Source organism: Pteronotus mesoamericanus, unplaced genomic scaffold, assembly GCF_021234165.1.
Source record: "Pteronotus mesoamericanus isolate MK-2021 breed Mesoamerican mustached bat unplaced genomic scaffold, CSHL_Meso_final contig_78, whole genome shotgun sequence".
NCBI classification, from domain to species: domain Eukaryota; kingdom Metazoa; phylum Chordata; class Mammalia; order Chiroptera; family Mormoopidae; genus Pteronotus; species Pteronotus mesoamericanus.
Window position 1 is genome coordinate 29,559,878 of NW_026555258.1, and position 12,569 is coordinate 29,572,446.

The 12,569-nt window shown below is 39.6% G+C and overlaps 1 protein-coding gene and 1 pseudogene across 1 annotated transcript; one reads left to right on the forward strand and one right to left on the reverse strand.

The window, feature by feature from the left end:
- Positions 1–3,488: 3,488 nt before the first annotated feature.
- LOC129079686 (ADP-sugar pyrophosphatase-like) lies at positions 3,489–3,974 on the forward strand. Its single transcript, XM_054584971.1, has one exon. The coding sequence runs from the start codon at positions 3,489–3,491 to the stop codon at positions 3,882–3,884; it is 396 nt and encodes a 131-aa protein (XP_054440946.1). The 3' UTR covers positions 3,885–3,974.
- Positions 3,975–8,442: 4,468 nt separating this feature from the next.
- LOC129079127 (ribose-5-phosphate isomerase-like) lies at positions 8,443–9,147 on the reverse strand (annotated as a pseudogene).
- Positions 9,148–12,569: the final 3,422 nt, after the last annotated feature.

The following is a 12,569-nucleotide window of genomic DNA, read 5'->3' on the forward strand; positions in this document are numbered from 1 at the left end:
TCCCCTGCTACCCACAAGCAAATTGGGCCCTTCTAGTGCTGATTCCTGGGTGGGTAGGTTTGTGTACATTGTAGGAGCCTGTAGGTCTCTCCAACGGACTCTCCTGTGAGGTTGGGAGTTCCTCCCGCTGCCGTATCCCCCGCAGGTTTTTACAGCCAGAGGTTTTGAGGCTTTCTTTTCCTGCACTGGAACCCTGGGTTGCACAGTCTGTCTCACTCCCCAGCTGTTCCTCCTGGTTTACCCACATGTGAATGTGGAACCGCCTGGTCCTCCAGCCGCCACCTGGCCGCGCATCCTCTCAGCCCCCGGCTGCCCATCTCCACCCCTTCTATCAGTCTGGATAGGTGTTTCTTCTTCAACTCCTTGGTTGTTGGATTTCCATACAGTTCGATTTTCTGGCAGTTCTGGTCATTTTCTGTTTTTAAATTTGTTGTCCTTCTCTTGGTTGTGTAAGGAAGCAAAGTATATCTACCTATGCCTCCATCTTGGCCAGACGTCCATTCTTTTCCCCTTGTAATAAGTATTTTGTGGGCAGGTACTTAGAGACTAAGTAAATATACTCTTCATCACACTTCTAATTAATTCATTTATTTATTTCTTTCAATATGGATATGTGGATTCCGACTTTATTCAATAAATTAGAATATGCTACTATTATTACTTATTTTTATGTTTAAATTTTCCCAAATTAGGCCAGTGGGAACCCCATCAAGCTGGTTTCTGAATCACCATTAATCCTAGGGGCCTAGCATAGGGACTAGAACCCAAAGATGCTTAATAATATTGGCTAAAATGAACTGGAATTGGGTGTGCACATAGTAGATTCTCTGTATATGTTGATTGGTTCAATGAAAACATGGACAGTTAAGTCAAAGTTAAGGAATGGAAAAGAAAACAGCAGTCCCTGCAAGGATTCAATTGTAATTCTTGAGAGAAGTGTCCTGGTACCTCCTGATAGAGGAACATATTGTATGACCTTGCTACCCAAAGTGTGGTCCTCAGACCAGGAGCATCAGCATCATCTGGGAACTTGAAAGCAGTGCAGAATCTCCAGCCCAATAAAATCTTCCAAATCAGAATCTGCACTTTAACAAGATCCTTAGGTGATTTGTATGCACGTCAAAGTTGGAAAGCCCTCTTGTACAAGACTTTCCCTTTAAAGGTACAACTTTGCCAGTCGGACAAAGTCTGTGAAAGTCCTCAGAATTAGTTGCTTTATTGCTGGGTGGGAGAGTGAGAGTAGCACACATAGAACAAAAGAAAGGACTCCCAGAATTACCCAGGCAAGAATTCAAAGTGACAGAGATTCTATCTGGGGAAAGTGTTAATAGCAGAGAAGGGGACCGTAGTATACCCCTATGTTGTTTAGTTACTTAACTCAAAACACATATACACCATATATATATATATGTGTGTGTGTGTGTGTGTGTATGTGTGTGTGTGTGTGTGTATATATTTAAGTGGGATGGGGCAAGATGGAGCCCTACTCACTCAGTGACCAAAATGCAAAAGTGATAGTGACGTCTTCTAAATTAAAATCAGTGTAGTCACAGGCAGAATTTACCATAAATGTTTGCTTATAAATTTAGTTTGGAAGAGACTTCTAGAGTTTTCTCCTAGCATCATTTTTTTTTTAAGAAGAGGAAAATCTGACACATTTTGAAAATAAGAAATGGGAGCAGGGGAGAGGGGAGCAGAGTCTTCCTTTCCTGGGGTAATATCTCCATCTGCTGGCATTTCAAGATATTGCTAATGAGGTACTCTCAAAAATGTTTCTTCTTCTGCCTCACCTTTTCTCTTCTTTGCTTCTTCCTCTGACTCTGCTTTTTATTCCTTTCTCTTTTTCTGTGTTTGTCTCATTCTCCCTTCTGTGTTTCCTTTTCTCTACCTTCATTTTTTTGATGCAAATTCTACTTGCATGCCTATAGACATGGACGACATTTCTTACAAGCCAGATTTTTCACCTTAGTCAGGTTTTTCCTTATGTAGAGGTAAATTTGCCTTCTATAGCTTCCTCCTGTGGTTCCCGTTCTGCTCTCCAGAGCCACACAGAACACGACCAACTCCTATGCCCTGAGCCCTTCAAATGTCTGACTACTCTGATCATGCTTTCACTTATCTGCTCTTCTCCTCAGCAACTCTTTTCAGCCCCTCACCTATTTCACACACCAGAGTCTCTAGGTCTGTCCTCATCCGAGTCACCACTGCTGGATACACACCAATGTATCTGGAGACTTTTCAAACTATGGGGTCCCACATGAATCAAGACTCCAGGAGAGCCGTCACCTCCCTTGTGCTACTTACCATGCCTCTCCTAATAAAACCAACATGTGCTTTTATCCTTAGCACCTCCACTGTTCAGTTAACTTAGTTGAGGCTAATAAACAGAAATTCTTGACTTTGACTCTGCTAAGTCACATCATCTTTGCACTTTTTAAAAAGCAAACATTCAGAGCTCTATATGAAGACCGGTTAAATTTAACCGTTTTACATTTAGCTTATTCAGATATTTTAATTTTTCTCAACATTTATTAGATTTTTTAAAATTATCAAACCAATACAATTTTGATATAAAGAATGTAATTATAGTAACCCATGATCCCTTCCCCATCTAAAGGCAAACATTGTTAACATTCTGTTTTATTTCTTTCCAGATTTGTCTCTGTGCATATCTGTGTGTATATAATTGATATGTTATTGTATTCAACTTTGTATCCTCTTTCTAAAAAAGTTAACATCATCTTGTAAGCAGTTTCTAAAAACTCGCATGATAGCCTGTCGAATGTTGTCACAGATTTATACATCTAATCTTTTAGTTGATCATTTAGCCTATGCCCAATTTTTTCACTGTTAAAGGCAACATTGCAGTGAATTTTTTAAGCATAAAAATTTGTCTGCTTTTTAAAAATGGATTCCTCCAACTGCAAGTCTAGGATATGAATTAATGAGTCAAAGAACATGAACATTTTTAAACACTTAATACACACCATCGTATTTCACTACAAAAATTTTTAGATCTTTTAAAATCCTTTTTCTGTCTTCTAACATTATCCAAGGCACTTGAATATAAGAATGAGAGTAGCGCCGGCATCTCTGGAGACTGCAGCGTTGGACTTGCGCTTTCTTCTATCATCCCCTTTCCCAAAGGAGTACCCTTTCCTTCACCCCACACCTTGGAGTAATGTGAACTTCTTGCCTAAGGACTGGAAAGACTAAGTAGTTTGAAAATGAAAAACCAAGAACCAGCAGGTTCTTCTCAAAAAACCAAACTGTATTATTTCAGAGGAGTTAATATCAAAAGGAAAATGGGTCAAGTTTGAAAAAAACAACTTACATGGATCCTACCGGTAAAACAAGAACTTGGGAAACTGTGAAACATACAAGGAGGAAAGGACAGTCAGTCGGCTGATGGTGTAACAATTATCCCAGTGCTGCAAAGAACTCTTTATTATGAATGTATTGTTCTGGTGAAACAGTTCCAACCACCCATGGGAGGTTACTCCCTAGAATTCCCTGCAGGTCTCATAGATGATAACGAAAGCCCAGAAGCATCTGCTCTTCAAGAGCTGGAGGAAGAAACTGGCTATACAGGTGATGTTGCTGAATGTTTGCCAGCTGTCTGTATGGATCCAAGTGTGTCAAACTGTAGCACACACATCGTGGCAGTAACTATTAATGGAGATGAGGCTGAAAATGTAAGACCTAAACCAAAGCCAGGAGACGGAGAATTTGCGGAAGTAATTTCCTTACCAAAGAATGACCTGATGAAGAGACTTGAAGCTCTGGTAACTGAAGAACACCTGGCAGTGGATTCTAGGGTATATTCATATGCTCTGGCACTGAAGCATGCAAAAACACAAAGCCATTTGAAGTGCCCTTCCTGAAATTTTAAGGCCAGAGGAGCATAGCCATGTTCTTGTAAATGAGGCCACAAGGCTTCCTTCACTAAGACTTTGTATTCACCTAAATTTAATGGAGATTTGAAAGTACCTTTTTCATAAAATAAAAACAACAAAGAATGCAAAAAAAAAATATATATATATATATATGAATGATATAAGAGTGAAAATACATGATCCTTGCCCACAGAAATTAACTTCCCAGGAGGAACACAAAAATGGAAAAGAGCACACTCAAGGGTGGACACTATTAAGTCTTTAGGATTTCTCAGTTCTGTCAGTGTCATTGTCTTTATGTAAATCTTTGTTTTGAACCGTTGTTGCTAGGATTATACTAATTAAAGCTTATTATCTCTTCTTGAAAAATTAACCCTTTTATCACTAGAATTGTTTTTAATCTCTCATACCTTGTACTGAAGTCCACTTACCTGATCTTAATATAGTCACTCTGGCTTTCTTATGATTGGCATTTGCATGGTATATCTTTCTATCTCTTTTATTCTTACCCTATTTGTGTCTTTATATTTAAAACACATTTCTATGGACAGCAGGTTCTATGTTTTCTTCTTTTATAGTTTGGTTTTTTTTAATATTTTAATATTTGATTCACTTAATAATAAATTTTTGGTAAGAAGTCATAGGTACCAAATATATTTTTAAAAATACTTCTCAGTTTCACAATCTCAAAAATTAATCTCTCTCTCTATATATATACCATTGCTTTGAAAAAGCAACTTTTTCCTTTTAATATATTTTATTGATTTTGCTATTACAGTTGTCCCAATTTTTCCTCCTTTGCCCCCCTCCACCTGGTACCCTCATTCCCTCCAGCAATCCCCCACCCTTAGTTCATATCCACGGGTTGTGCACATAAGTTCTTCGGCTTCACATTTCCCATACTATTCTTAACATCCCCCTGATTATTTTGTACCTGCTGGTTTATGCTTCTTAATCCCTGTACCTTTTCCCCTCTTTTTTCTTTTCTCCCTCCCAGCTGGTAACTCTCTAAGTGATGTCTATACCTATGATTCTGTTCCTGTACTGGTTGTTTGATTGGCTTGTTTTTTTAAAAAAATTCAGTTGTTGATAGCTGTAAATTTGTTTCTATTTTAATTTTCATAATTTTTATATTCTTTTTGTTACATAAGTCCCTTTAACATTTCATATAAGGGCTTGGTGATGATGAACTCCTTTAGCTTTACCTTGTCTGAAAAGCATTTCATCTGCCCTTCCATTCTAAATGATAGCTTTGCTGGATAGAGTACTCTGGATGTAGGTCCTTGCCTTTCAGGACTTTGAATACTTCTTGCCAGCCCCTTCTTGCCTGCAAGGTTTCTTTTGAGAAATCAGCTGATAATCTTATGGGAACTCCTTTGTAGGTAACTGTCTCCTTTTCTCTTGCTGCTTTTAAGATTCTCTCCTTATCCTCAATCTTGGGTAATGTAATTATGATGCGCCTTGGTGTGTGCTTCCTTGAGTCCAACTTCTCTCGGACTCTCTGAGCCTCCTGGACTTCCTGGAAGTCTATTTCCTTTACCAAATTGGGGAAATTCTCCTTCATTGTTTTTTCCAATAAGTTTACAATTTCTTTCTCTTCCTCTTCTCCTTCTGGCATCCCTATAATTCAGATGTTCAAGTATTTGAAGTTGTCCTAGAGGTTCTTATGCCTCTCCTCATTTTTTTTCAATTCTTGTTCCTACATTCTGGTCTGGTTAAATGTTTATTTCTTCCTTCTGTTCCAAATCATTGACTTGAGTTGCAATTTCCTTCTTTCACTGTTGGTTCTCTGTATATTTTTCTTTATTTCACTTTGCATAGCCTTCACTTTTTCCTCCATTTTGCAACCAACTCAACCATTTCTGTGAACATCCTGATTACTAGTGTTTTGAACTCTGCATGTGATAGGTTGGTTATATCCATTTTGTTTAGTTCTTTTTCTGGAGTTTTGTTCTGTTCTTTCATTTGGGTCATATGTCTTTGTCTCCTCAATTTGGCAACCTCCCCATTTTAGCTGCTTTGACTCCCTGTCTTAGTAGCATGGCCTATTATAGAAAAGTGGACCTGTAAGTTGTGTGGGGCAAAGCCTTAGGTGATCTCCAGGGAGGGCCAACCCATTTTATTGCTTTGTGTGAGGGGGAGGGCTGAGAGAAGGGATAATGCTGCTCCATGGCTTTTAGAGGTTTTCCCAGGAAGAAGCAGTCTCCTGGCATTCGCCCCGTTTTCAGTCACCTCACTTTCTCTCTGTGTGCCCTTCTAGCAGTTGCCCTGGTGCTGAATCCCAAGGAGAGGGTGGTGGGTGGGTCTACCTAAGTCCTAAATCTGTGCGGGTCTTTTAAGAGGAGTCTCCTGATAATCTGGCATTTTCTTCCAAAGCCCCAACCCCCACTGGTTTTTACAGCCAGAAGTTATGGGGATTTATTTTCCTGGCACTGGAACCCTGGGCTGCTGGGTGGTCTGGTTTGGGGCTGGGGACCGTTGCTCCCGAGGTATCCCTCCTAATTTTTACCCACCACACATGAAGGTGGGACTGCCCCGTTCTGCTGCCTCCTGGAACCACTCCTGGATATCCATCTCTGTCCACATCTCTGCCCCCTCCTACTCATCTGGATGAATGTGGCTTCTTTAAATCCTTGGTTGTCAGACTTCCATACAGCTCAATTTTCTGAAGGCTCTGGATGATATTTGTTTTGTAGACTGGTTGTAATATTTTCTGTAGTGTGTGAGGAGGTGAAGTGTGTTTACCTACACTTCCACCTTGACTGGGAGCCCCCCCTCCCAACTTTTTCATACATTAAATTCTCTTATATATTTAGGTCTATTATGGACCCTCTGTTTTGATCCACTGGGTTGTCTATTCATATGCCAATACCACATGTTTTTTTGTTATGGTAAAACACATAGATATAACATGAAATTTACCATCTTAACAATTGATGTGTACAGTCAGTGATATTAGATACATTCATAATGTGCAACCATCATACCATCCATCTCCATAGCTCTTTTCATATATAAAACAGAAACTCTATACCTATTAAACAATAATCCATTCTCATCTCACTCAAATCTCTAGCAACCACCATTTTACTTTCTGTCTCTTGATTTTGACTACTAAAACCTAAATAAAATGTTTTTGACTACTCTAATTACCTCATATAAATAAACTCATACAGTATTTGTCTTTTTGTAACTGGCTTATTTCACTTAACATAATGTCTTCAAGTTTCACCCATGTTATAATACATGTCAGAATTTTCTTCCTTTCTAAGGCTGAACAATATTCCATTGTATTTATGTACCACATTTTGCTTATCCATTCATCCATTGATAAACATTTGGTTTGCTTGCATGTTCTAGCTACCATGAATAATGCTAATATGAATACAGGTGCATAAATATCTCTTTGAAACACTGCTTTCAATTCTTTGGGGTATATACCCAGAAGTGGAGTTGCTGAATCATATGGTAATTCTATTTTTAATTTTTTGAGGAACTGCCATTACTGTTTTCCATAGTGCCTGCACCGTTTTACATTCCTATCAACAGTGCACAAGCTTCCAGTTTCTCTACATCCTTGCCAACATTTACTTTTTTTTTTTATAGTAGCTGTCCTGATGAGTGTGAGGAGATATCTCATTGTAGTTTTGATTTGTATTTTGCTAGTGACCAGAGATGTTGAGCATCTTTTCATGTGCTTATTGACCATTTGTGTATCTTCTTTGAGAAATTCCTACTCAAGTTCTTTCACAACTTTTGGGTTACATTTTTTATTTTTGGGGGGAGTTTTAGTTCTCTGAATCTTCTGCATGCTAATCCTTTATGAGATATATGATTTGCAAGTATTTTCTCCCATTTTGTGGTTTACCTTTTTGTTCTTTTGGTATATAACAAAGACTCCATGAAGTTCAATTTGTCTATTTTTTCTTTTCTTGTCTGTGTCTTTTGTGTCATATTGAAGAAATCATTCCCATATCCAATGTCATGAAGTTTTTATCTTATGTTATCTTCTAAAAGTTTTATATTTTTAGGTCTTACTTTTTGGTCTTTGACCCATTTTGAGTTAATTTTTTAAAAATTATGTTAACTAAGGGTTCAATTTTATTATTTGTTGAAAAGACTGTCCTTTCCCCATTGAATGGTTTTGGCACCCCTGTCAAAAATCACTTGGTCTCATTATGTGCCAGTTTACTTCTGGGCTCTCTATTCCATTTCATTGGTCTATGTTCGTCTTTATGCCAGCACCACATTGTTTTGATTACAGTGATTTCATAGTAAATTTTGAAATTAGGGAATGTGACTCCTCCAGCTTTGTTCTTTTTCTTTTTAATAGTAAAAATATATATGTTTATATTTCTCTTTTTAATAGAAGACATTTAATAACAATACTTCACAAGACTGGGTTTAACTCCCCAACCCCCACCCTGCCAGCTATCCACCCTGCCTCTTAAGGCACAGGCCCATTAAGGCAAAGACTCCTGGAGAGGCATGTCCACCTTGGCTGTGGACTGAGGACTCAAGGTGAACACACTTCACTCCTGTAGTATCAATAGAAAGTTTTCACCCTCATATTCACCGAGTCATCTTGTATCCTGGAGTAGGCTCTCTCAGACTGCTGATGAACAGGCCTATATTCACCACACCTCGGATCATTTTGATAGCTGTGTTGTTCACTCCATTTGTGCAACCAGCCAAACTTCCAGTCCAGGATAGAATTCCCATTATCTGTCATCATGGGCACTGTCTGTGTTGATGTTCATTCAAAGTTCAATCATGCCACCAACTTCTGAGTCACAGCTCAACTCCCTGAGACATAGCCCTCTGGGATAAACTCCATGGGGATTCTTTTGTACCACTGATCCCCAAGGTTCTTTGAAACTTCTCCTGAAATTGATGATCAAGATGAGGCAACTGGCATAGCCCGCTATGGTCTTTCCTGGGTCAGATAGCCTCTTCTGCCTGTGATAAGATTGAAATCAGCATCTACTTCATCATTATGATAGATAGTAAAGTCAACCTCTGGGTGTGGTCCAGGTCACTGAGAGTTAAACTATACTGCAGGATGAGCTGGCAGGCTTTGAAGGAAGTGGGATTACAGAGGTTCATGTTCTCATTTCACTCTTTCAGCTATACATTGCACAGTATGGACAACTTTTGAACCACTTTCAATTCCCAGCACCTGGTTATTCCTCATGCAAATATCCACCTCTCCTCTGCTTTCCAGCTGTTTGGCCTCTTCCACCTTGGACATCATGGGAGGGGTGGGGAAGAAGCTGTTAGCTCCCCACCGCTGGTGCTTGTTTGGCCTGCACTGCTGCAGGTCCCCAGCCTGCATTCACCCTGGAAGCTGCATGTGGGAACCTGGGACCCAATTTTGATCTTTTTCAAGACAGTTTTGGCTAATTGGGGTCCCTTGAAATTCCATGTAAATTTTTGGATGGATTTTCCAATTTTGACAAAAAATATTTTTTATAGCAATTGCATTGAATATGTACATTATTTTGTGTAATATTGACATCTCAACAATACTGTCTTTCAATCTATGAACATGGGATGTGTTTCCATTTATTTCTTAATTTCTTTCAGTAATGTTTTGTTGTTTTTATCATATGTCTTTCACTTCCTTGTTTAATTCCTAAGTATTTTATTATTTTAGAGGCTTTAATAGTTGTTTTCATAACTTCCCCTTGAGATTGTTCATTGTAAGCATATAGAAATGCAACTGAGTTCAGTGTGTTGACTTTGTATCTTGGTACTTTGCTGAATTTTATTAGCTCTAATGGATTTTTGTGGAATATTTAGGGTTTTTTTCTTATTTAGATTTTATTTATGTATTTATTTATTTTTAGAGAGAGGGGAAGGGAGGGAGAATGAAAGGGAGAAGAAACACCAAGGGAAACATCGATGTCTGAAGGAAACAGAACAGTTGCCTCTCGCATACCCCTCAACCTGGCTCCTGGCCCTCAACCCAGGCATGTGCCCTGATTGGGGATTGAACCTGTGACTTTTTGGTTTGTGAGATGACACCCAACCTACTGGGCCATACCAGTCAGAGGCAGAGTTTCCTAAATATAAGATTATATCATGTGCAAACAGAGATATTATCGGTTTCTTTCCAATTTTGATGCCTTTTATTCTTTTTCTTGTTCAATTGCCCTAGCTAGAAATTCTAATATTATGTTGAATATAAGTTGTAAATGTGGGCATCATTGTCTTTTTCCTGATTTACTTGCTGTGGGTTTTCTTATATAGTTTTTATTATGTTGAGGTAGTTTACTTCTAGTCCTTCTTTGTTGTTTTTTTCTTTTCAGGTTTTAAAATTTTTTATTTGCATATTTTAAAAAATTGTACATTCCAATAATTAAAATCATTTTTAACAACAATAAAAAAGGCACTCTGATTAAATTGCATTTTACAGCCTGCAGGATACCCTGGACCAGCTTGGTTTTTACTCTAGATTTCACTGTCATCCCACCCAGCTTCTTCCTTCACCAACATGCAAGCTGTTTTCCTTCACTGCCAGCCAGAGAGGCAGATGGGAGAGGCAGGTGCGGTCTTCATTGTGAATAGTTCTGATGTGAAAAGGGGCAGCACAGCCATTTAAACTGATCCAACCTCTTTGCATCTTACAAAATTAAACAGCTAAAAGTAATATAATAAGGCAATGCTTGTATAATATACAGTGCATATTGGCGGTGCGGGCCTCATTACGATTCGCCTGCTTGCTTCTCCTGTTCAGTCGTTTCTTTGGAAGGCAGCAGATTTTTTTCTTGCGTTTCTGTCGTCTTCAATTTCGACTTACCAAATTTCTCTATCTTGGGCATATCCGGTTTATAGACACGGTTGCTGAGGAAGCGGAGGGAGGCGTGGGAAGGAGAGATGTCTGATCTGCTGGGTGACCGCCACCAAACCTGTTGGGATTTTTTTATGAAAGGATGTTGAATTTTGTCAAATGCTGTCTGCATAAATTGAGATGATCATTTTTCCCCTTTCATTCTTCTTTTGTGGCATATTATGTTGATCAATTTTTTTATATATTGAACTATTTTTGCATTCCAAGGACAAATCCTACTTGGTCATTAGTGATGAAGGAGCCATAAAATGCATATATCTTTATTTGTAATCCTCTGTAGATGCATAATCAGCTTTTTTTCCCTTCTACTAACAAAACTGTGATCAACAACCTCCTATATATTTCCCCAAATCTGTGTATTTAGTCTAGGTTAATTTGTGTATTTCACAATACATTTCTAAAAAGGAATCGCCAGTTGAGAGGATGAATGTGTATTTAAAATTTTGATAGGTACTATACCAAGTTATCTTCAAAGGCAGTGTTAATGGTACTCCTATCAACAATATAGGAGGGGACCTATAGTATTCTTAAGTAGTAAATATACAAATCTTTTAAACTTTTGCCAGGTTGTAAATTTGAGATAATGTCTAGCTCACAACATTTTTGTGAGGGTCACATGTGAAATAAGCCTCTCACACCACCCGGCTTATTCTCAGCATTCTTTATCTTTTTATTTCATTGCCCAATCTGGCAATAAAATATCTTTAAGGGCTATAAAATATCATGGAATCTGCCAGAATTTATCATCAGATTTCATTGAGTCTTTAAAGAAAGAAACCCCAAAGGCATTATTTCCACTCTGTAACGTCTGAAGAGATGCATCAGCTGTAATGTTTAAGTTCTGAGGCAGCAGAAAGTTCCTTTTTAAAAAGTCTACCCTTTCCCTCTCTCTCTCTCAAAAGAAACCAGAGGCGTTCCCCAGCCTGCCTTTGTTTCCGAGAGCTCCCGGAGAGCTCCCGAACAGCTCGCGAACAGCTCCCTCACCTCCACTCCCCGCACCCCGTGCACCAGTGCCCGGCGCCTTCGCAGGCCACACTGGCCAGTCTCCCTTCAGGGTTCGAGCTCTCCATCGGAGAGCGCACCAGGGATCCCGAGAGCCGCCCCAAAGCTTGCTCCATTCTCACAGCTTCCCACAGAAGTCCGCGACCGTTGCACATGTCCAATTTTGTTTTGGGGGGAAGTTGGTTTGAGAGACTGGACTCCTGTGACCTGCGGCAGGAAAGATGGAGCAATGTCCGAGTCGGAAGCCGGGACCCGACAGCCATTCTCCTCAGGCGCCAGAGCTGCGAGAAGCGATCCTTGAAGCCACTCCATGGACTGGACTTGGGGCGCTGTCGGACCCAAGTGCTGTCAGCGTTGGATCAACGTTTTTAGCCTGGATTTCGGCTAATTTAACCTAAACAGCTTTTTTTTGAATTTTACTTTTTCCAAAGTCTACGAAGTGAGAATTCAACCTCTAAGGCGGTGCGTGTGAGGGTTCGTCAAAGTGCACTCTCTTCCGCCAGGAAGCCGGGGTCACTAAAGATCCGGCGCGGGAGAGTGGGAAAACCGTTCAGGTAAGGCGAATGGTGCAACGCACTACCCTGAGGGCCCGCCCCCCGGCAGTCGTGATTGTGATTAGTGGAATTAGGCAGCTAACCCTCTTCCCTCAATCACAACGGGTCTTGATTGGCTGTGACACACATTAGCTTTTCTATAGCCCAAACCTAGAGCTGCTTAGTGATGAATTCCGCCTTAAAGGAGTTTGATGTCAGTTTTACGTGTTGTAAGAAACACGGTGATTGGTCACAGCGCTCACGGTTTAGGTCCGTAGTAAACAC